The sequence below is a fragment of the Bubalus kerabau genome, chromosome 21, assembly GCF_029407905.1.
Source record: "Bubalus kerabau isolate K-KA32 ecotype Philippines breed swamp buffalo chromosome 21, PCC_UOA_SB_1v2, whole genome shotgun sequence".
Lineage (NCBI taxonomy): Eukaryota > Metazoa > Chordata > Mammalia > Artiodactyla > Bovidae > Bubalus > Bubalus kerabau.
This window is the reverse complement of record NC_073644.1, coordinates 9,541,640-9,563,967: the sequence shown is the minus strand read 5'-3', so window position 1 is coordinate 9,563,967 and position 22,328 is coordinate 9,541,640. Positions and strand designations below refer to the sequence as shown.

General features: G+C 39.2%; 1 protein-coding gene across 25 annotated transcripts in view; it reads left to right on the top strand.

Annotated features, from left to right (window-relative positions):
- Positions 1–22,328, top strand: part of LOC129636178 (uncharacterized) — a 431,707-nt gene that overhangs the window by 301,629 nt on the left and 107,750 nt on the right. For 9 of the 25 annotated variants that reach the window (XR_008706714.1, XM_055559470.1, XM_055559457.1 and 6 more), the window contains one exon: positions 19,023–19,152. The exons of 5 other annotated variants lie outside the window; for them this stretch is intronic. Coding sequence is in view for 18 of the 20 variants with exons in the window: in XM_055559470.1 (XP_055415445.1) it covers positions 19,023–19,152 (130 nt within the window). In the remaining 2 variants the exon portion in view is untranslated. Of the gene's footprint in view, positions 1–5,852; positions 5,951–6,541; positions 7,063–7,320; positions 7,375–19,022; positions 19,153–22,328 lie in introns of those variants that run through there. 11 more of the 25 variants (XM_055559464.1, XM_055559463.1, XM_055559462.1 and 8 more) reach the window with 3 other exon arrangements.

Genomic DNA, 22,328 nt, shown 5'->3' with positions numbered 1-22,328 from the left:
ACTTCCATGACTGATGGTGAAATTTATCAGTTAAAACCTCAAGCATATTTGCCAATCAATCTCTTTTTCACTCTGAGGATAGTTTCTGTCTTTTATAAAATGAATTGCAGAAGACTTGCACATACAAGCTGCTTAACACAGTAAGAAAGATACTTTAAAATGATTATAAAGAGATTGGAGAAGGAAATGGCAACCCACTCCAGTATTCTTGTCTGGAAAGTCCCATGGACAGAGGAGCCTGGTGGGCTACAGTCCATGGAATCTTGCAGAGCTGGACGTGATTCAGCAACTAAGAAGCGTAAATAGATTAAGACATTGACAAGAATGACATGCACATTCCACTGATTACAAAGAAAGAGGAAAGATAAAATTTCATATTTACAATTAAAAATTTTATGTCAGTGTCTGTCATGCCATTTGTATCACGAATGGCTGACCATTATATCATAGAAAGAAAATGAATTTTATGTCTGAAAAACTGCTTATTAAGATTTTAGCAAAGCGTTCTGTGCAGAGCAATTGTCAAAATAGATAGCTGAAGTTATTGTTACAAAATGTGCCACTCACTGATGCCAATTATAGTGCTTTATATAGAGTAACAGAGTTTTTTAACAGCAAAAATAAAGATGGAATTTTTTATTCATTGAATGTCTAGCATTTTTTGGATTAATATAATAAAATTCACTGTATTTAAACTGATCACAATGAAAACACACTCAAACTTTTTTCCCAGCTTCAAAACCAGTCTTTACCTCTCACAGAATTTAGGCATCCCCAAGAGATTGGCCACAGTGAGATAAGATCTGAGACCACCCTGAGAAAGAGCTTTATTTGAGGTATACCTCTGTTCCTATTGCAGTGTGGTGATAACAGTTTAAAGGCGCATTCTGGGCAGTCATCTTTCTGCTTTCTTTTCTATTCTGCCTCTCTGAAAGACAGAGAGTCTATCCTGCTGTGTGTGCTCGGTCGTGTCCAACTCTTTCATGACCCCGTGGACTGTAGCCCGCTAGGCTCCTGTGTCCATGGAATTCTCCAGGCAAGAATACTGGAGTAGGTTGCCATTTCCTTTTCGAGGAGATCTTCCTGACCCAGGGGTCAAACTCGCATCTCTTGCATTGGCAGGTGGCTTCTTTACCACTGAGCCACCGGGAAGCCAAGTAAGTGGTTTATCCCCCTCAAATGCCAAAGAAACATTAAGTCCTCTACATATGGCCCTTCAAGCTGTGAACTCTCGAAGATGTGAATGTTATATCAGTGTCGGGAGTGACTGAGAGTGCAGCCCGCTGTCCATCTCCTGCTGCTGAGCATCCTTCAGCTCTGCCATCTCCCACCTCCTCTCCCTTTTCCAGTCCGACACTCTCCTTGCCTGTTCGCTCAGTGCCAGTGCCTGTGTGCCAACTGTTGTTCTGTACTTCTGTACTTTTCAAGGTACTAAACTGTATGATTAAAAATGTTCATTTTTTGTGTTTATAGTTTATGTATTATCTGTGTGAAAAGTGTTATAAACATTACCTGCATGCTAAGTCACTTCATTTGTGTCCAATTCTTTGCAACCCCATGGACTGTAGCCCGCCAGTCTCCTTTGTCCACGGGATGCTCCAGGCAAGAATATTGGAGTGGGTTGCCAGGCCCTTCTCCAGGGGATCTTCCTGACCCAGAGATCGAGCCCTCATCTCTTACATCTTCAGCGTTGGCAGGCAGGTTCTTTAACACTAGCGCCACCAGGGAAGCCCCTATAAACAATACGGCAAAGGCTATATGACAGTGTGTTGGTTGGGAACCTCGGCTAACTTTGCTGAGCTTAGGAACAAATAGGATTTACAAATATGTTCCCAGAACGTTTGTATGCAGGGGACTTGCTGATTGCACAAGCTTATGCATCCCCTCTGCTCTGTTCACTATAGCTTGGACCTTCCGCAGGGCAGAACCAAACGATATATACATAAGCCAGTGTTCCCTTAGCTGCTAAAGCCGCTCCCCAAAGCTTCCCGTACCCTCTGAGGCCATAGGCCATGGGGTCCTGAGGGGTCCTCAGGGGACTCTGAGCTGCTGAGGCTGCAGACACAGCTTTCCACCAGCAGCTGTGGGGGTGGGTGCCTGACCCGGCCCGAATGCTGGCTTCCCATGCTCCTTAGTTCTGCAGATTTTGGTGGAAAAGTGCCTCTCTGTTTGTTGTCAGCAAACCTTTTGGCCAGCCTCCAGGGATTTCAAATGGGTTTCTTTCCTAGTATCAACCAGTCAAATAGAATCCTTCTGGGGGAGAGATTTCTAGAAGCTCTTCCCATCCCCCATTCCCTAAGCCCTGACTCACCAGGTCATTCTTTCTACCTGCTCTGAGCCTCGCCACCAGGCTCCTGTGGTTTTCCTAACTGCATTTGCACCTGTAACCTTCTTTTGGGGATAAATTTGAGTCACCAGAGAGCCTCATCTGTCTGGAGGGATTGGATGTCACCTCCTTGCTCCTGAGGCAGCCTGTAACTGATGGTCTGTGATTGGAGCATAAACCCCACGCTCATTTGTCTCAAAGCAGAGCAAACTCCAAGGCATGATTTACAGCCCGGAGCTCTGCACAGCCTCAGGCAGGCTGGGCGCCTCCAACTTCCTTATCCCGTTGTCTGGCCACTTGCTAGTGCCTCCTCGGAGCCCTTCCTTCATAAATCACCTTGCGCTTGAATTCTCAGCTCAGTGTCTGGCTTTGAGAGAATCCGAAATAAGAAAAAAATTTTTTTTATCACATGCCTATGCCTTTACAAGAGCAGTACCTGACAGAAAGCAATGAGTCCATAAAAGAAATGGGCTGTGACACGGAAAGTGACAGAACCCAGTATTAAAGTCTTAGCACAGAATTTCACTTCACGATTCCATAAACAGGAGCCATTCAGCAGTCATTCAGCTGTGGATTCGACTGTGGGTCAAGTTTTGGTCTAGAGGAAGTCCATTCTGTTGCACCATAATGAAATGGCAATTTACCCTTGTATGAGATTTAAGGGAAACATGGAGATGGGGGAGCCCTACATGAAACTGAATTCAGGTCATCTGGTTTGTGTGTTCCTGGTTCAACAGGTGATACCAAAGGTTTATATCTTGAAACTTCCTTAGAAGTTGAGCAGACTCATAGGTATGGAGGGAATACATTCATTCCATGAGCGGAGTAGTGAAGACTACACACTGTACATCAGCTGCATCAACTAGAGTCAGAATAGCAGAAAAAGTTCCTTTAACTTCCGTAACTGCGTACTTATTTACATTGTTCAGGTACCATGTTTAGTAGAGTTTTATGCATTAAAATTTGATCCGCATTTGTGTGTGATGTGTGTGTATATGTGCTTGCATGCATAGTTCTAAAGAAGGGTTCTGCGAAAATATACATCACATCGATTTTATAACAAGCTTCCATTATTGAAAGAAAGGCTTGAAATGATGCTAAAATTTTGTCAGGGTTTAAGTGAGTGGGGAGACTTGAAGGCTGAGAGCCTGTGGATCTGATATAGACCAATTGTGTAATACGTCCTTTTAGCCATGGATGTAGGTGGGAGGGACTGGTAAAAATAGGGCAATGGAAGAAACAATCAAAGGTTATAGGACTTTTGTGATAGGTTGATTTTAAGTAATGAGCTTCTTAGAAATTATCTGTTATCAGCCTCAGCCTGGGGAGTGTATGCAGCACTTTTCATAACACAGAGTTAAAAATCATGTCAATCCCAAGTATTCATGAGGCTTCCCTGGTGACTCAATGGTAAAGAATTTGTCTGCTAAAGCATGTGACATGGGTTTGATCCCTGGGTCAGGAAGATTCCCTGGAGAAGGAAATGGCAGCCCACTCCAGAATTCTTGTCTGGGAAATCCCATGGACAGAAGAGTCAGGTGGGCTAAGTCCATGGGGTTGCAAAAGAATCGAACACAAGTTAAAGACTAAACGGGGGTGGGGGAAAGTATTCATGAGCAATTTCAACAACAGTTTTGAATTGGATAGTAGAGAAAAAATGTGGGGTTGCTGTATATTCAACAATGTTCACATGATAAGAAAGTGAGTCTATTGTGGATGAACAAGCAGTTAAATTTTGAGTAACTGTACAGGAAGCTACAGATATGTCTCTGCTGTTAGAACATCATTTCAGATTCAAGTAATAATGGTGCATTCTTGCATAACTTTCCCCAGATATTGATTTTCCAAGATGCCCCAGGGTTATATTAATAAGTTTAATTAATGTAATTCATCATTAACTCCCTAGTTAGTATGGGAATTCAGCATATTTCTCCCCTGTTATTACAAAGTTCCTGATTTTGTGTGGGTTTGACCTAGTTTACAATTGCTTAGGACTGGAAAATCACACCATTTTGACTCCCACAGCATTCTTCTGACTTCTGAGATGCTCAAACTACCAACTCCTGGGGAATTCTCCCTTATCCTGGACCACAGCACCAGCCATGGGTTGTCTTAGCAATTACTTGGTGTGTCTTGCTCAGAAACCTATGGTTCACTCACAGATCAATCAGTAGGGGAAGAAAATGTTTTTCTTATCACTTGTAGTCATACCCTTTTTCATTCTGTTTTCTTAAAGTCTTCCCCCACCCAATTCCCCGCATGATGTCTCACACTCTCTCCCTTCAGTACAGGCAGAGTATTCTTCTGGACTCCTGTAGAAACATTATTTCGCTTCAACCAATTGCCAGGATTGTCTTCCTTTCCATCTTCCAGAATATATCATCAGCTATTCATTCTTTACTGTGAGGTTATATAAGTGACAACTTGACATTAATTACCACACTGCCTGAGTGAGCTGGAGCATTAATGTAGAAGCAATAAATGATACCAGTGTTGACAATGGAAACAGAGGAGGCTCCCTATGCAACCGAAATAAAGGCTTTTCCCAAGCTGACTCAGGGTTATGTTAATTTTCTAATAAGGGCAGTTTGTCAGTAACCTACCACATCACTAGTACTGTGAATGTTGTAATATTTTATGTCTCGTGTGTATATATGTGTGTGTGGATGTAGATGTGGGCTTCCCTTGTGGCTCAGATGGTAAAGAATCTGCCTGCAAGGCGGGAGACCTGGGTTCAATCCCTACTTTGGGAAAATCCCCTGAGGAAGGGAATAGCAACCCACTCTGGTATTCTTGCCTGGGAAGTCCCCTGGACAGAGGAGCCAGGCAGGCTATCATCCATGGGGTCCCCAAAAGTGAGACCCAGCTGAGTGACTAACAACCACAGAAAATATGGAGATTTACGATTCAAGTAACTATTTTGTGGACTGTATAGGTTTAAATCAGAATATTAATATCAATAATTCTCTTTTCTTTTTATATCCTTGTAGTGTACTATATAAATAATCTCATCACACCTTGATAAACCAAAATATATGACTAGATGGTCCAAAAAGCAATTGGGGTTGTAAAGTTGCCATCTGGTTTCTGCACCTGCTATTAAGTTGGCAGACTTGGACATTGGTTTCTCTATTGCCATTAAAAAAAAAAAAAAAAAAACTTTTCATAGAGTCTCATTATCCTTGAGCACATAACACCACTAACCATTTCTTTAAATTGTTTTTTCTTTGTTGGGTTTTGTAAAATCACTTATCCTGGTTCTTCTATGTTACTGGCCATTTCTAGATCTTCCTCCCTCTCTCACCTATTTATTCTGATTTTACTTTAAATTTTTATATTCCCCAGGATTCTCTATTCATGACTCTTTTTCAGATAGAATTTTCTTTCAGTTGAAAATGGCTTTTCAACTGGCTTGTACAAAAAGATAATTTACTGACTCAAATCACAGAATAGACTAAGGGTAGGCTGGGTTTCACTTTGATACTCACAAATATGTCACCAAAATGCAGTTATGCCCTCTCTCCAGGATCAACTCAATTCTCTACCATGTGTAGGATTCAGCTTTATGAAAATAAGCGAGCACAAAGGCAGACAGGAGAAGAGCGAAGCCGCCAGCTTGCAAACGTAAGTCTAAGGGAAATCTCCCTGGTTGCTTTCTGTGAAGCCCCAGTGTCAATGCTGAGCAACACGATGGCTCTGACGGTTCAAAGTCCTGTCCAGAGAACAATGACCATGAGAGAGGTATCCTGATTACCATAGGTCAGTGGACATTTTGTGCAGGACTGTTCTTTGTGCAGAAATGTCTGGCTCTTGGATGGTGTTTATATCTCTTACCCTTGGGAAATAATAGCATTAACATCCCCTCCTTCAAACACATCTTGGTTTTGTTGTTGCTCAGTCACTGAGTCACGTCCAACTCCTTGTGACTCTGTGGACTGCAGGACACAAGGCTTCCCTTGTCCTTCATTATCTCCTGGAGTTTACTCAAGCTCATGTTCGTTGAGTCAGTGATGCTATCTAAACGTCTCACCCTCTCCTGCCCCCTTTTCCTTTGGCCTTCAATGTTTTCCAGCATCAGGGTCTTTACCAATGAGTTGGTTCTTTGTATCAGGTGGCCAAAGTATTTAAGCTTCAGTTTCAGCATCTGTCCTTCCAATGAATATTCAGGGTTGATTTCCATTAGGATTGACTGCTTGTATCTCCTTGCCCCCCAAGGGATTCTCAACAGTCTTCTCCAGCACCACAATTTGAAAGCATCAATTCTTTGGTGTTCAGCCTTCTTTATGGAGGAGGGAATGGCAAACTGCTTCAGTATTTTTGCTGCAAGAACCCCATAAACAGTATGAAAAAGCCAAACACATCCAGCAATGCCAAGAATGCCACTCAGAATGGAGAACTGCTGGTTTAGACCAAATGAGACCCACCTCTGAATGATATGACATCTACCTGACCTAAGATCATGGCTCTGAGTTCAGGAGAATAAATTTCTATTAGGAAATTTATGTTTGTTATTTGCTGTTATTATTGTTAGGTTTGAACTATGTCTGGCTAATGGCCTCTATTATCAGTCAATAAGCAAGATTTGTCTGCTAAGATCTGAGCCATTATGGTATAACACAAACTCATCTGTTATTGCAGTCTCTACAGGATCCAGTCCTGACTTTGTCATTTGCTCTTCATTCGAAATTTTTTCTTGCATTTTAATTTACTTTCTATTTTAATTCCATTATTTCAGCACATTTTGTTCCTCCCATATCATTAAACATCAAGTCATATTGATTATGATTCCTAAATATTATTTTTATTATAACCCATTTTTCCTTTCACTATTGCAATGTCTTGAACTATCAAAAATGTAAGTGTATTATTAGAAGAAGGGTTTCTCTGACTCATTCTGGTATCTTTCTGTCCATCCACTGTAAAACCACCAAGGTATTCTTTCAATAACAAGTCTGGTCATTTTCCTACATTCGGTGACTCCTGATTCTTTCTAGGAGGAGATGACAAACTACAGCCTATGGATTAAATCCATCTTAATGCTTGTTTTGGTAAGTGAAGTTTTTTTGGGAAAGTCTCGACATTCATTACACATTATCTATGGCTGCTTTTTTTATTTTTTTATTTTATTTTTTTTAACTTTACAATTTGTATTGGTTTGTAAGAGCAGAGTTGAGGAGTTGCCCTTTACCGAGAAAGCCTGTTGACACCTGCCCTACATAATGCTTGTGAAATAGCATTCAGAATTGAGTGAACTTGTAGAATTTGGTAGGACAGAGTAGAGTGAAATGATATTTCATAAGCCTTTCAAGTAGCATGTGCTGTCTGCTCCATTTGACTCCAAGCACACTCTTCTAATCTTGTCTAACTCTAGCACCACATTATCCCTAAAAATGCATCCAATCACGACATCTTTCACAAAGTCTTCCTTGATCCCAAGTAAATAGATTTATTAATTTCATTCCTGCTTCACTTCTTAACCTGTTGTTCAGTCACTCAGTCATGTCCGACTCTTTGTGACCCCATGGACTGCAGCACTCCAGGCTTCCCTGTCCATCACCATCTCCCGGAGTTTGCTCAAACTCATGTCCATTGAGTCAGTGATGCCAGCCAACAACTTCATCCACTGTCATCCCTTTCTGCTGCTGCCTTCAATCTTTCCTAACATGGTCTTTTCTAATGAGCTGTTCTTCGCAACAGGGGGCCAAAGTATTCGAGCTTCAGCTTCAGCATCAGTCCTTACAGTGAATATTCAGGACTGATTTCCTTTAGGATTGACTGGTTTGATCTCCTTGCAGTCCAAGGGACTCTCAAGAGTCTTCTCCAGCAGCCTAATTCAAAAGCACCAGTTCTTCAGTGCTCAACCTTCTTTATGGTCCAACTCTGACATTTGTATGTGACTACTGGAAAAACCATAGCTTGACTCTACCTTCTTCACCTAGACTTTATACTATTATTGTCATTATAAAACTATACTTTTTGCATGTCATGAAACTTTAAGATTGAGACTGTTCCTTACCAATATAATTATTGAATCCTCCAAAACATTCTCTTTCATGTGGCAGGTTCATAGTTAATATTTAGTGAGTAAATAACAGAATTATTTAAAATACCTAATTGAGGATATCAAATAAACATCATCTCTTATCCAATTATGACTTAACATTGCCGGATTCTATTTGAACACACATCATTTTATCCTGAATGTGGCCTATGGAGTTCGTATGGTACATGATATAAGGAATGTAGCTCTAATGATAGTCGTGTTAGCTTCCACTTACAATGAAGAATTAACTTTCCGTGGGATGGGATCCTTGTTCATGCTGAGGAATTACTGTTTTGGCTTGTTAATCATTCAGGTAGGAAGCTACACTATTCTAGGTATGTTCACTTGACATGCAATTAGAGTTCTACAGTCTTTTTGTTAGCAGTGCAAATCCCATCATAATTTAATAAAATAGCAGCTAATGCTCATCGTTTGTAATTATAATATTGATCGTAACACTCTCCAACATAGTAAAAATGGTTTTTTGAAAGTAGTGTAATTTCTACAATAGCTTAATTATGAAATACTAATCCACACTAATCCTGTTGCCACTGCGTAAGTCTTTGGCTGCCCCTGCTCTGCCTCCCAGAATGGTCCTGCTCCCTCCAGGGATGTGAACAGTTCAGTGACACTCACATCACTGAACCTTTCCCGACAAGCGTTTTGCAACTTGTCCTCATCGTCATGGGTAGATTATAGTCAATTTACTCATCAAGACAGGAGGAAATCTTGTACTTGTAGAAAGTCTTTTTTGTGTGGCTTTGACCTGGAATGAATGAAGTCCTGGGTTTCATCTTGCTCTTAAGTAAGGGCACGTCCTCTGCCTCCAGTCACTGTTGGCTCAACCAGTAGGAAGACTGTCTGACTTGTGTCCTGGTCGACGTCTTCCGTTGTTCTCTTGGAGTCTCCATTTTGAAGCCTGGAGAACTGCCGCAATTCCAGTCCTGCCTACATGGGACTCGGTTTTATGTTTCATCATCCTTTGGGCAGGCACATTCCTGTTTCCAGTCTTTGTTTAGCATAAACATTATTATGTACAGATATCTATGGAATAGGCCCTGTATATTTGGGACCTCAGTATTAAATTCTCCAAATCTATGTCTTGTTCTGTCATCTGACTTTCATTTGCTAAATTTTCCTTAAATTGTTACTGAGGTTGTTAGGCCAGTTGGCACAATGTCAGACATACTTACATAGTTTATCTTTCTAATTCCAGTGTTATAACCTGGTCAGTTCTCTGTAATACATTTATTGGATCATTTCTCCAAACTGAGTTTGATCAGGCTGAATCATGGCATCTTCTGATTTAGAACCAAGGCTTTTGGAGTATCTCACAATACCAATAAACCTAAGCCTAAGATTTGTCAAAAAATATGATGGTACTCTAAGGGAAAATTAAAAAAAAAAAAAAAAGATGAGTAGTGCTCAGTTTTCAGTCACAAAATATTTCACCCTAGTAGAAAGGCTTGTCAGAAAAATGATAAGTATCACAAAATGCAAATAATTCAGTGCTAAATATAACTTTACATGAAATACAGCACAAATTGATACACAAGAATAATTATTTCTTACAAATGGAATCTGGGGAATGTTTATCATGGACATTTGACTTACAGAATAAACAATTTTGTGTTTATATAACATATATATTGAGAATTAATGAGAGAATATTGTGTTATAAGGAAGGATCTTGTAAAAACCTGTACATATATAAAACAGGGTAAAAATCTGGGCATCAAGATACACATATGATAGAAAAGGACCACCAATTCAGGATGACTTAAATGGGAAAAAATGGGCTTAGTACAATAGTGATTAATGCTGAGCCAGTATATGGGAATCAATGCATTAGGCTGAAGAAGGATGCATTTTTTTCTAGGGTCGGTTTTTATTTCACAGCAGCCAAGGAGACCAGTGATACCTCTAAGTTTTCTGGTGTGTGAAGTTGACATGGACATCAGATTTTAAGTATTACAAATATCCCTCTTTTATGATCCTAGAAAGATTAGTCCTAAAAAACATGCCTAGAAAATAGAAAGTAGTCTAAAAAATAGTTAAACAATTTTTTTTTTTACTTTTAATTAAAAACTACTGTATAGTACATATATCAAGTATTAAGATTTATATACTATGTTGAAATTGAGAATAACTGAAAGTATACAGTTTTCTTTTTCAAGATTAGGCTTCCTGGTTATACTGTCTAGACTTTTCAAGTCTTCATGGCCTCTAAACATCTCTCTGTCATCTAATTAGGTTTTTTTTTTAAAGCCAGTCCTGTCCTGAAGTCTGTTACTTCACTTGTACTTTAGTCTCAAAGTAAGGAGCTTATTTGCTTCAAGTTTAATGCATAGAACTATTCAGTCTGAATTATTTGTTGTTGTTCAGTCACTAAGTCATATCTGACTCTGTGACTCCATGGATGGCAGAATGCCAGTTTTCCCTATCCTTCGCTATCTCCAGGAGTTTGCTCAAACTCATGTCCATTGAGTCAGTGATGCCATACAACCATCTTATCCTCTGTCACCCCCTTTTCCTCCTGCCCCCAGACTTGCCCAGCATCAGAGTTTTTCCCCAATGAGTGAGCTCTTCACATCAGGTGTCCAAAGTATTGGAGCTTCAGCATCAGTCCTTCTAATAAATATTCAGGGTTGATTTCCTTTAGGATTGACTGGTTTGATCTCCTTTCTGTTCAAGGGACTCTCCCCATCACTATTTGTTTGGTATGCATCTTGCATCTTTCATTTTCAATCATTCAGCAAATTTACTGGGCACCTATGGTTTTTCCAGTGGTCATGTATGGATGTGAGAGTTAGACTGTGAAGAAAGCTGAGCGCCGAATAATTGATGCTTTTGAACTGTGGTGTTGGAAAAGACTCTTGAGAGTCCCTTGGACTGCAAGGAGATCCAAACAGTCTATCCTAAAGGATATCTATCAGCCCTGGGTGTTCTTTGGAAGGAATGATGCTAAAGCTGAAACTTCAGTACTTTGGCCACCTCATGCAAAGAGTTGACTCATTGGAAAAGACTCTGATGCTGGGAGGGATTGGGAGCAGGAGGAGAAGGGGAGGACAGAGGATGAGATGGCTGGATGGCATCACTGACTCGATGGACATGAGTTTGAGTGAACTCTGGGAGTTGGTGATGGACAGGGAGGCCTGGCGTGCTGTGATTCATGGGGTCGCAAAGAGTCGGACACGACTGAGCAACTGAACTGAACTGAACCATGTACCAGACATTGTTCTGGAATCTAGGTGAACAGTGGAAAAAAATCTGCAAAAATTCCTTTCCCCATGCAGCCCAAGGAACTCAACACTAAGAACCTGGTTGCAATTTTAGAGAAAAATGCACATTTTCCTTGTAGTTGTCACTCAAAGTTTTACAAACATATAAAATGCAATAGCGAAGTAAAATTATAGACATCTGACAAGATAATGCTGCGGGTATTCGTAAAACAGAGACTGAAATGATGCCTAATCATAAAGAGAAGACACATTATTAGTGTTGGTGGCAACTGGCAATCTAAAATTGAATAAATCTATTTTAATAGATAGTGAATACAAAATTAAAGCAGAATTTAGGAAATAATTTCAGTTATAAATATATTTTAGAAGTATTCAACCAAAAACTAGCAATTTTTTAAAAATTCCCTACTCAATGTAAATATGGACATATGATATGAATAATCAAGTGCATTCAAATGAGTGTCATTGGATTCCAAAAATATATTTAGTACAGTGAAAATTAAGGGGCACATTTAAACAGATGCTGTCTGAAAGGAACTGAGGATAAAAGTTCTGCCTCCAATTAGGTAATAATATTGATGCTAGGTAGACAGTTTAATTCATGTAATAACTAATGAGCATATTGCTTTGCAAAATATATTTTTGCCCTCTGTGGCAGCTGAATTAAGCAGTACTGTGAATATTGGTCCCTATTGGAATAAGCAGTTTCTATTCTGGATCTTTCATGAAATGGCTATCCTCTGGAAAAATGTAAAAGATTTATGAAAATTATTTAATGCATAAAGTAGAGAGTCTACATAAGACATTAAAGTTGGAAAGAAAAAATAGGGCAGATAAGTAAGTGAGTTGGTTCTATGTTTTGCTTTACTTTTGCAAGTGTTGCTAAACAAATCATGTAATATTTTATAAACCGGCAGGTTGGAAGGTTAAAATGGAAAGAAAAAGTAGAATATGGGATTTTCAGAGGTAGGTTTGAGATACAGTTAGCTGCATGAAAGAGTAAGTTCAACATGAAGCTGGAATAAGAACAAAGACCTAATAAAGTTAAGGATGAATGTCAATGGTATTTTAAATGACACTAAACCAGAAATAAGTGATCAGGGTCAGTCCTCAGTCAAGGCAGAAAAGAAACAGATGGGAGAATGGGCAATAAAATATACAGAGATGAATGGTTGGGTGATAGGGAATAAGCTCTAGGAACAAAATATCACAGTGAGGCTGATCACACCTGTGTGTTAGGATCCAAAAAGTACCTATCACAATCTTCTATCAAGAATGTTTTTGTCTTGAGAACTTCCCGGTGGTCCAGGGGTTAAGACTGTGAGTTTCCACTGCAGGGGGCATGGGTTTGATCCCTGGCTGGGGAACTAAGATCTCATCTGCTTCATGGTGTGGCCAAAGATAAAAATACACAAAAATAATATTTTTTAAAAATACACAAAAATAATATTTTTGTCCCTAAGAGTATCATGACATTTGAAATCCCACGATTTAACATTTGTTATTTTGGCTCCTAAAAATTTAGTTCTTAAAAAAAAAAAAAAATCTTTAATCTGAGTCCCAGGTAGCACAGTGATAAAGAATCCATTTGCCAGTGCAGGAGATACAAGAGACACAGGTTCGATCCCTGGGTTAGCAAGATCCCCTGGAGGAGGAAATGACAACCTACTCCAGTATTCTTGCCTGGGATGGACAGAGAAGCCTGGTGGCTACAGTCTGTGGGGTTGCAAAGTATCAGACATGACTGAGGAACTGAGCACAGCCTAACTGGTTAACTCTTTCCTCATCTGCGCTACCTGATCCATGGTTTAACAATGCATGTCCATTGTGGCCCTAAGAGTAGAACTCTTCAGCAGCAGTGCCCTAAAGGTTGACTTTGGTGAAGTTGTTTTGGTTTCTTTTTCTTTGTTTGATGTGTACCCCTCCCCTTCAGAAAGAGGATCGCATTTCCTCTTTCCGTGTTCACTGAAAAAAAAAAAAACTCTGATCACACATCCACAAAAATAAAGGGCCTTGAAATTAGGAGGCTGGTGCTCTGCTGGTGGGTCACCAATGATGCCTGCTGAAAATATGTGATTTTTCATTTTACCATTTCTGGAGAACTAAAAATCTGCCAGTCAAAATATAAGATAATGAATTGGCAATCCCTAGAGTGTGTTCAAAGGCAGGTCCAGGTTTTGTGAGGCCTGCAGCTGATACAGTAGGGGCAGTCATCTTTTAAGTATGCAGGCAATGTTCCTGAAACTAAATTAGGTATAAGGCCCTGGAAGGAACCCGTGCAATTGGAGGGCCCCGAAGCTTCATCTTCATTAGCTTTACAGTAAATCTCCCTCTGTACATAATATAATTGCTCCTCAGTTATTAGCAAGCGTGGCAGGAATGGTGAAGTCAGCAATTGGCTGGCCTTGGAGCAGCAAGCAGATTCGAGGATTGGCCGTGGCCATCAGCTCACCGATGGCTTTCCCAGACTGAGGCTGAGGCCGTTATCACTAAAATATCATCTAAAGAGCAGAGGAGGTCCAGGGAGCAACAAATCTCCTCTCTTTACTTTTTAATTTGACACTCCCTGCTGTCTCTGCGTTGTGTGTCTTTTCTTCTTAAAGGTCCACTCTTGGCGCACAGCACGGGTTCATTCTGCCTTTCAGTAGTTCAAAGACGGAGGTGGCAAACTTTTTGTGTCTGCATGTATTGTGATAGTATTTTAAACAGCCTTTTATATACTGATACATCATTCATCTAACTGTTAATTATTAAGTATCTGTTATGGGTTTAATTGCATCCTCCCCAAAGGTATGTCACATTTTGAATCACCAGGACCTCAGAGGGGGAATTTACTTGGAAATAGGTTCAGTGTGGATATAATTAGTTAAGATGAGGTCATACTAGACTGGGATGATAATCTAACCTGATCGGTGTCCTTCGGAGAAGAGGAGAGACACAGACCCCTAAAGGGAGAATGCCTTATGAGGACAGAGGTAGAAATTGGGGTGCTGGAGCTGTAAGTCCAGGAATTTCAAGGATTGCTCACAAAACGCCAGGAGCTAGAGGGCCGAAGGAGAGACATGGATGGGGTTTCCCTGACAGATTTCGGAGGGAACCTGAACTTGTGGATAAGCTGATTTCAGATTGCAAGCCTACTGTAGAACTGTGAAAGAATAAATTACTATTATCATAACTACTTTGTATATCAGCTCAGAAAGACATTGAAAGCCTTGGTAAAGAATTTGAGCTTTACATGCCGAGTGTAGGGAAGCAAGAGCGTTTCTTCACAAAAAGTAAATGATCCAATTTGTATTCTGCAATAATCACTGCAGATAACATGTTGGAAACATTCACCTTACTGGTCCTGCTGCCCAGAACTTAAATGAAAGCGAGTGAATAAAAATGCATAAACAGACAAAGAACACAGGAGCGGAGAGATGATGCCAGAGGAGAAATGTCAGCAACATTTTGGAACCTGGTGAGACCCTTGGTGTTGATGGAGCAGGGTGGAGGTCTTTACTGGAGACCACAGATATGGAGTGAGCCTCTTTGTGATGAAGATTTGGAAAGGCTCAGAAAACTGAGGTATCGTGATCCTCTAAAAACACCTCCTAGTGTTCAAGGAGAAGCAGAAAAGAGAAGAGAAGCTTATCAGTTAATCATTTTTGCCCTTGCTGAGTCTACCGAAGCAAAGCATGAGGCTGAGTCTTAAGAAAGGCTGCGGCTGAAAGAATGGAAAGCAGACACCTCTGGGCTGGGAGTGAAGGGCTGGACTGTGAGAGGGCATGTGTATAAAGGCTCACCTGCAGAACTGTGAGAGCCCTTCCCCTCTGGGCCTCTGGAATTCCAGCAGCCAAGCTGATGCTCTTCTACCACGTGATTGGAGTGTTCCTTTCTGTGGAATATGCCTGATTTTTAAAAATAGCTATCCCAATAGTATATATGTGTCCTTCAAAGAACCGCTGGGTCCCTGCCAACCTTACTGTGGGGCTGGTACATCCACGGGTGCCTTGTAACTAATTACTCCCTAGTGTCCTTTCTTTTCTCAGAATTTTTCACCCTTTCACCCTTTGCAATATTGTTCATGTAGATATGAGTCCTATAATAGTTTTTTGTTTGTTTGTTTGTTTGTTTGTTTACTGCTGTGTTCCCAAAGCCTAGAAAATGGCCTGACGTGAATATCTGTTAAGTAAAATTGAACAGTCGACTTTTTACCTTCCCATGTTTTATTTCCTTCACAGTCAAGGAAAGAGCTGAATCCAAACAAATTACAAAAAAAAAAGGAGCTCATAATAAGCAGAGGCAATAAGCAGAGGAAAAGTACTAAATTAGAAAAGATACCATGTGCATATTGCAAAAACAGTTACTGTTTAAAAAAATTCCAATAAGAAAAATCTCTTGAAAATGAAAAATGTTAAAGGTAAAATAAAAAATAATGAAAAGTATTCAATGGCAGTGTTGAAAATATAGCTTAGACATTAGAAGTAATCAAGTAATGAGAAATAATGAAACAACTCTGCAAACCCAGGGTCTGATTAATAGAAATTATACACACACAACCGCTGCCCCACCACACACAGAAATTATGAGGGAGGATTAATAGAAGATAAGAAAAATCCAGAAATGTATAATATATGCAGACTGAAAGGTACACTGGAATTGCTCAGAAAAATAAGTGAACATGCTTTCAAGGAGACAACAATGGTTCATTTTGTTGCTAGGGAAAAGTAGATAAGGTCCTAAGGGGTATAAGTGAAGTCTCTCAGTCGTGTCCGACTCTTTGCGACCCCATGGACTGTAGCCTATCAGGTTCCTCCATCCATGGGATTTTCCAGGCAAGAGTGCTGGAGTGGATTGCCATTTCCTTCTCCAGGGGATCTTCCTGACCCAGGAATCGAACCTGGGTCTCCCGCATTGCGGGCAGACGCTTTACTGTCTGAGCCACTCAACATTAAAGAAATATTTTTCTTGTTGTTCATTTATCTGCCTTTTGATTTGTTGATGAACTCTTTTAGTCATAGAAGAACATTGACATGTATTCTAATATCAAATCAGTGCACCAACAGAGAGGCAGAAGTTGAATTTGCCCAAGAAAGACAGAGTATCCACAATGAAATAACAGCAACATTCACAAAACATCTGCTCCTTGTGTTCTTTATTCATCCATATCATTACAATTATGTAGGGAGTCTAATTACTCTATAATTTAGAAATAAAATAGCATTTTAAGGCTCTAAATTCATTTATTTACATTTTTTTGTTTCCCGTGTTTACTTACATGAGATAAATTTCAAGTCATTTGTCAATTTTAAAATGCAAATATGAGTAAAAATGAATGCTCTGAAATTCCTACCCCTTGAATATTATATTTGTACAATTCATGCATACAACATAAATCATAGTCAATAGATATATAATGACTAATACTCAGTAGAGACTTTGAGACTTTTATAAATTTAATAAAATTGGTACTAAACATGATAAACTAAATTATTAAGGGATCTATCTAGCAGAATGTTAAGAAAAATCTGTTGAACCTGACCATGGGGATTCTGATCAGTTTTCTTATTCCTCAGACTTGATTTTTTTTAATAATTGAATTGAATGGGGCTAAAAGTGGAAAGTTTCTGCTCTTGACCTAAAATCAATGAGTATGCTTCTTCAGTCCTGGGATTTGATTAACACTCTTGAAAAGAGATCCCACTTGGGTATTTAATTACAAAATAACTCATTTTGAAAAATACATACCTAATTTTAATGTATTAGTGCTCAGTGTAAGCAAACTACAAAGCTTAATTAGAAGCATAGCCCCTATCCCACCCAGTGTATGGTTTTGCTTTATCTCTCTCAGCCAATATAATGGCACTTAATTTAAGAGAATTATAGGTTGTATAACAGGATTGATGTGAAAATTAGGTGATCACAGTTACCTTATTTAACTTTTTGGTTTAATTCATAATGCTGGGTCTTACTGTCAGAGAAAATTGTTTGCTTCTGAGCTCATTGATGGGAATTCTGTTAAATTAAATGCCTTTGCAGAGGAAAAGCTATAAAGAAACACCAGATCTCTGGATAGGATAATGAAAGCAACTCTGGAAACAGTATATATACATAAAAGCCACTGTGAAATACTCCAACATTAGGTCAGTTAAGCTGGAGAAAAGAATTCAGCTGGGATAATTATTTTAAGGAATGTTTGAATGTTTATTAGGTATAATCACTGATTTGTCAAACATCCAGTAAGGTAGTGTTGTTAGTCCACTTTGTGAATCAATGAGAATGTGTGTTCTAGAAGACTTTGGTAACCAGGTTAATATACTGAATATAAACATTGCATGGTTCAATATTTCCCAGTTGCTTCATGCATGCTTTTCATTGGTCTTGCCCACATTTTGCCCAGATGTTCTCCAGTCGATTCTCTTCAGTGAAACCTTCACCAAAACCTTCGCTTCACTCCAATTAAAGCTCAATGCTGAGGCTGTCTTTTCCAGGAATAACGGTTTCTTAAAAGCTGGATTTAACTTCACCACTGCCAAACAATTAAAAAAAAAAAATTGACCAGTCATGTGAAATGACACAATTGAAGTCCTGTAAGCTAGGCAGCTCATGACTGAAATCCCTCAGAGGAGGAAAGAAGCGGAGGCTTCCTGTCATTCAGGGTTTCTTAAGGATACTTCTGGATCATCCATCAGGCAGAATATTAGCAGTTACCTTGCTGAGTTGAGATGACAGAATACAGAACCTAGAGATCCTGAAGGCACTAGCAGTTTCAGAACAGAGTTTTGGAGAGGAATAAACTACTCAGGGGGAAAAAAAAAAAAGACTTCAGAGTTTATCTAGGGAGCTCCTTGATTCTTCGCTAACTGTTGAGAACCATATGCATAAAGTAAAAATCCAAGTGGCTGGGCAAAGAGTAAGCAGGCAGCTCTGAGGTGAAGAACACTTGAGTTCTCAGAGAGATGGGGATGGTTCACATCTCCACTGTTCAGAGTGGAGAGTCTGCAAAAATCCCGTAGAAAACGCAGTAGACACTGCAGAGGAGATGGCCTTCAGTAGTGAGGGCACCTTTCATCTAATTTAGAGCCAATAGAGGAATGCAGGAAACAAGTTAAAGAACATTTCAAAAAGTTCAAACCAAATCTCAAGTAACACCAACAAAATCCGCATACTCAACAATGTAAAATAAACAATTCTCAGGATGTAATTAAAACTCATAGGTGCAAAACTTTGGAAAATGTGACATATAAACGGAGTAAAAATAATTCAGTAGAACAGACTCAAAAATGATAGAGATAATGGATTTACAGTGGAAATTCTGTAGTTCCTAAACTGTGTAAAACTTTGTTTAAAAACTTGTGAAGACAGAAATGGACTATAATAATAATCCAAATAAGTCCCTCTCTCCAACTTCCTGAAACTGTTTCCTCAGCTGCAAAGCGTGGGCTTGGAAGTGCTGACCGGGGGAGGACGAGCGGTATGTCATGTACAGCACCTGGCCAGACAGGACTCTGTGATGCTGATCTGATGGGCAGACAGGAGCAGGAGTTCCAGAGCAAGAGGTGAGCTCTAGTGTCTTTCGCTCATTGATGCCCACTCCTGCCCTGGAATCCCCAGCTCCCTTCCTGTTTATCTCAATGGCAGAAGCACGCTTGGAGAACTTGAGACACTCCCTTCCCCTGCTGCTTGTGTCCACACTAGAGCTCCCGTATCCCGCTCACTCCCTCACCCTCCTCTTGGTGTGCAATGGCTGGAACAGGGCTGCACGTGGTAGACAACCAATATTTTCTAATCCAGAAAAGCTATGACAAACCTAGACAGCATATTCAAAAGCAAAGAAACCTACTGGCTAGAATTTATCGGAATTTAGACATTACTGAAATAATATTAAATGAATATGAAGGCATACCTGTTGAGAATTTTATTACCTATAGAGAATTTTCACAGTGAAGACCACAATCTCAATGACTTATGGGGAAATATATATGTTTAGTTAAAATCATAAGGATAGGAAGAAAAGGCAGGCAGACAAACATTTGGGGAAATAATAGCTAAGTATTTTCTACATACGATGAAAACTATAAACCAACAGATTAAGGAAATGCAACTGACCCAATTAGGAAAAACACACGGTAACATCACATTGTTTAATACCAGTAAAAATATATATTAAAAGTAAGCAGGGAAAATAAAAAACACAATGTATACAAACTGACAAACTACCAATAAATTCTAACCTTGAAATGTTCAAGATATTGAAATTATCACAGACTTTGTAGTAGCCACTATAATTATGCTCAGTGAGGTGAAGGAAAATACTTCTGTGAAGAAAGAAGAGATGATATATATTAGCAGAGAAAATGAAAATAGATGCTGCTGCTGCTGCTAAGTTGGTTCAGTTGTGTCCGGCTCTGTGCAACCCCATAGACAGCAGCCCACCAGGTTCCTCTGTCCATGGGATTCTCCAGGCAAGAATACTGGAGTGGGTTGCCATTTCCTTCTCCAGAAAACAGATGAAGAATAATTAAGTAGAAAATTTAGAAAATAGTATTTGAAGTGAAAAATGCTGAATAGGCTTAATAACAGAAAAAAAAAAAAAAAGAAAAAGGAAGGAATGAATCAATAAAGAGCATTCAATCAGAAGTTAAAGAAAATAAATTTAAAAGTATGGAAAATCACCACTAGGACCTATCAATCGGAGAAGGCAATGGCAACCCACTCCAGTGTTCTTGCCTGGAGAATCCCAGGGACGGGGGAGCCTGGTGGGCTGCCATCTATGGAGTCGCACAGAGTTGGACACGACTGAAGCGACTTAGCAGCAGCAGCAGTAGGACCTATCAAAAACTAAAGACCTAACATAGGAATAACCTACAAAGAATTAATTAGAAAGGTAGAATATGGCAGAAAAACATTTGAAGGAATAATGGCCAAAAACTTCTAGTAAAGTCTGGTAAAATATTAACATTCACAAAATTAAGCTCATTTAAGTGCAAGCAATGTGTTTGGAGGAGAAGGCAATGGCGCCCCACTCCAGTACTCTTGCCTGGAAAATCCCATGGACAGAGGAGCCTGGTAGGCTGCAATCCATGAGGTCACGAAGAGTCGGACACGACTGAGTGACTTCACTTTGACTTTTCACTTTCATGCATTGGAGAAGGAAATGGCAACCCACTCCAGTGTTCTTGCCTGGAGAATCCTGGGGATGGGGCAGACTGGTGGGCTGCCCTCTATGGGGTCGCACAGAGTCGGACACGACTGAAGCGACTTAGCAGCAGCAGCAATGTGTTTGGATAATTTTACATTTGGACACATCACAAACTACTAAAAATAAAAACTGTAACCATACCTCTTCCTTACTTTCAGAATGATGCAATCTGTATTTATTAGATATTTAATTGACAAAAAGCTATACCTCGGTTACTGGGGATACAAATAGAAGGATATATTTCAAATGAAATGTGAGGAGCCTAAAAAGTCTAAAAGCAACTATAAAGAGTCTGAATATGGTAGTCTTTGTTCCTGCTACAAGGAAGTTTATGCCATTGGACCTGGCATTCTTTCATGTCATAACATATCGAAGAGTCAGATGTAGACACCGTTTCCTCTCATTCTTGGTATCACACCAGAGTAAACCCATCTTAATATTTTGTGTCTTAACAAAATGGCAAATTAAAATCAATACTCAGAGTAAAATAGCTAGCTTTAAATTCTCCTAGTTATGTAAATCTTCAAAGAAAATGCTATTTTCCCCCTAGTTATTACCTTACATCTGCAATGCTTATACTCAGGGATTAATTAAGCATTGGTTGAGAATATCTCAACCTTTATTTCCAAGTTTCTAAAACTGTGAAGTAGGCTTACTAGGTATTTTAACTACAAAAATTAACTTGTAATCTGTCATTTATCTTGATGATTACATTAGGAGTCTGGAATCAAGGCAACATGTTAATTTCAAAATTTAATCTGAGACTAAGAACAACCTTCTGTTCCAAAAATTCATCAGACAAATTTTACATACTGGACACGCTTCTGTTAGATTATCCTTTTAAGTAAAAGGACATTTGATTGGGGTATGTGTGTGTACATATGTGTGTTGTTTGTAAATTATATACTCCAAGTGCAATCCTCAGATTCTTTTTGTTTGGTTGGTTATATTTAATTAAGAGAGTAATTCAGTCAATTATGTTTCTTGAAGGTGTTCAGCAGTAGGCAAGACAACCAAATTCTACCAGATTATGACTTTGTAATTTGCAGAACGCTTTGTCTCAGAACACTAAACAATTTTGCTTCCTTGATGTATTGCCAGTGAACTTTGCTTTAGAGTAAGAAAACAGTATTCTGGTCATTCTGGTCCCCCTTTATAGAATATTCAGTTCTTTACATATTCTTGGCCTGCAAAATATTATAAGCACATGGATAATGTATAAGCATAATGACATACCTAAAGTGTCAACCCATAAATTTATGATAGATATCTTTTATTAGCTTATTTCTTTGTTTTCTTTATTTATAAAGTTTCTTCATTTATAGTTGCTTTTTATGACAGTTATTATGTATTTTGACTTTTCCTCTTTGAATTTAGTGCATTTTACATGGATATAATAGAAAAATGATCACATTTATGTAAAAATACCTCCTTCTTTTAAGGAGAGAAGGTGACTGATTTTGTCAAACTGGCGAATCAAATGACATATATTTTTGACATACAACATCTGATCAGCAACATAATCAACAAACA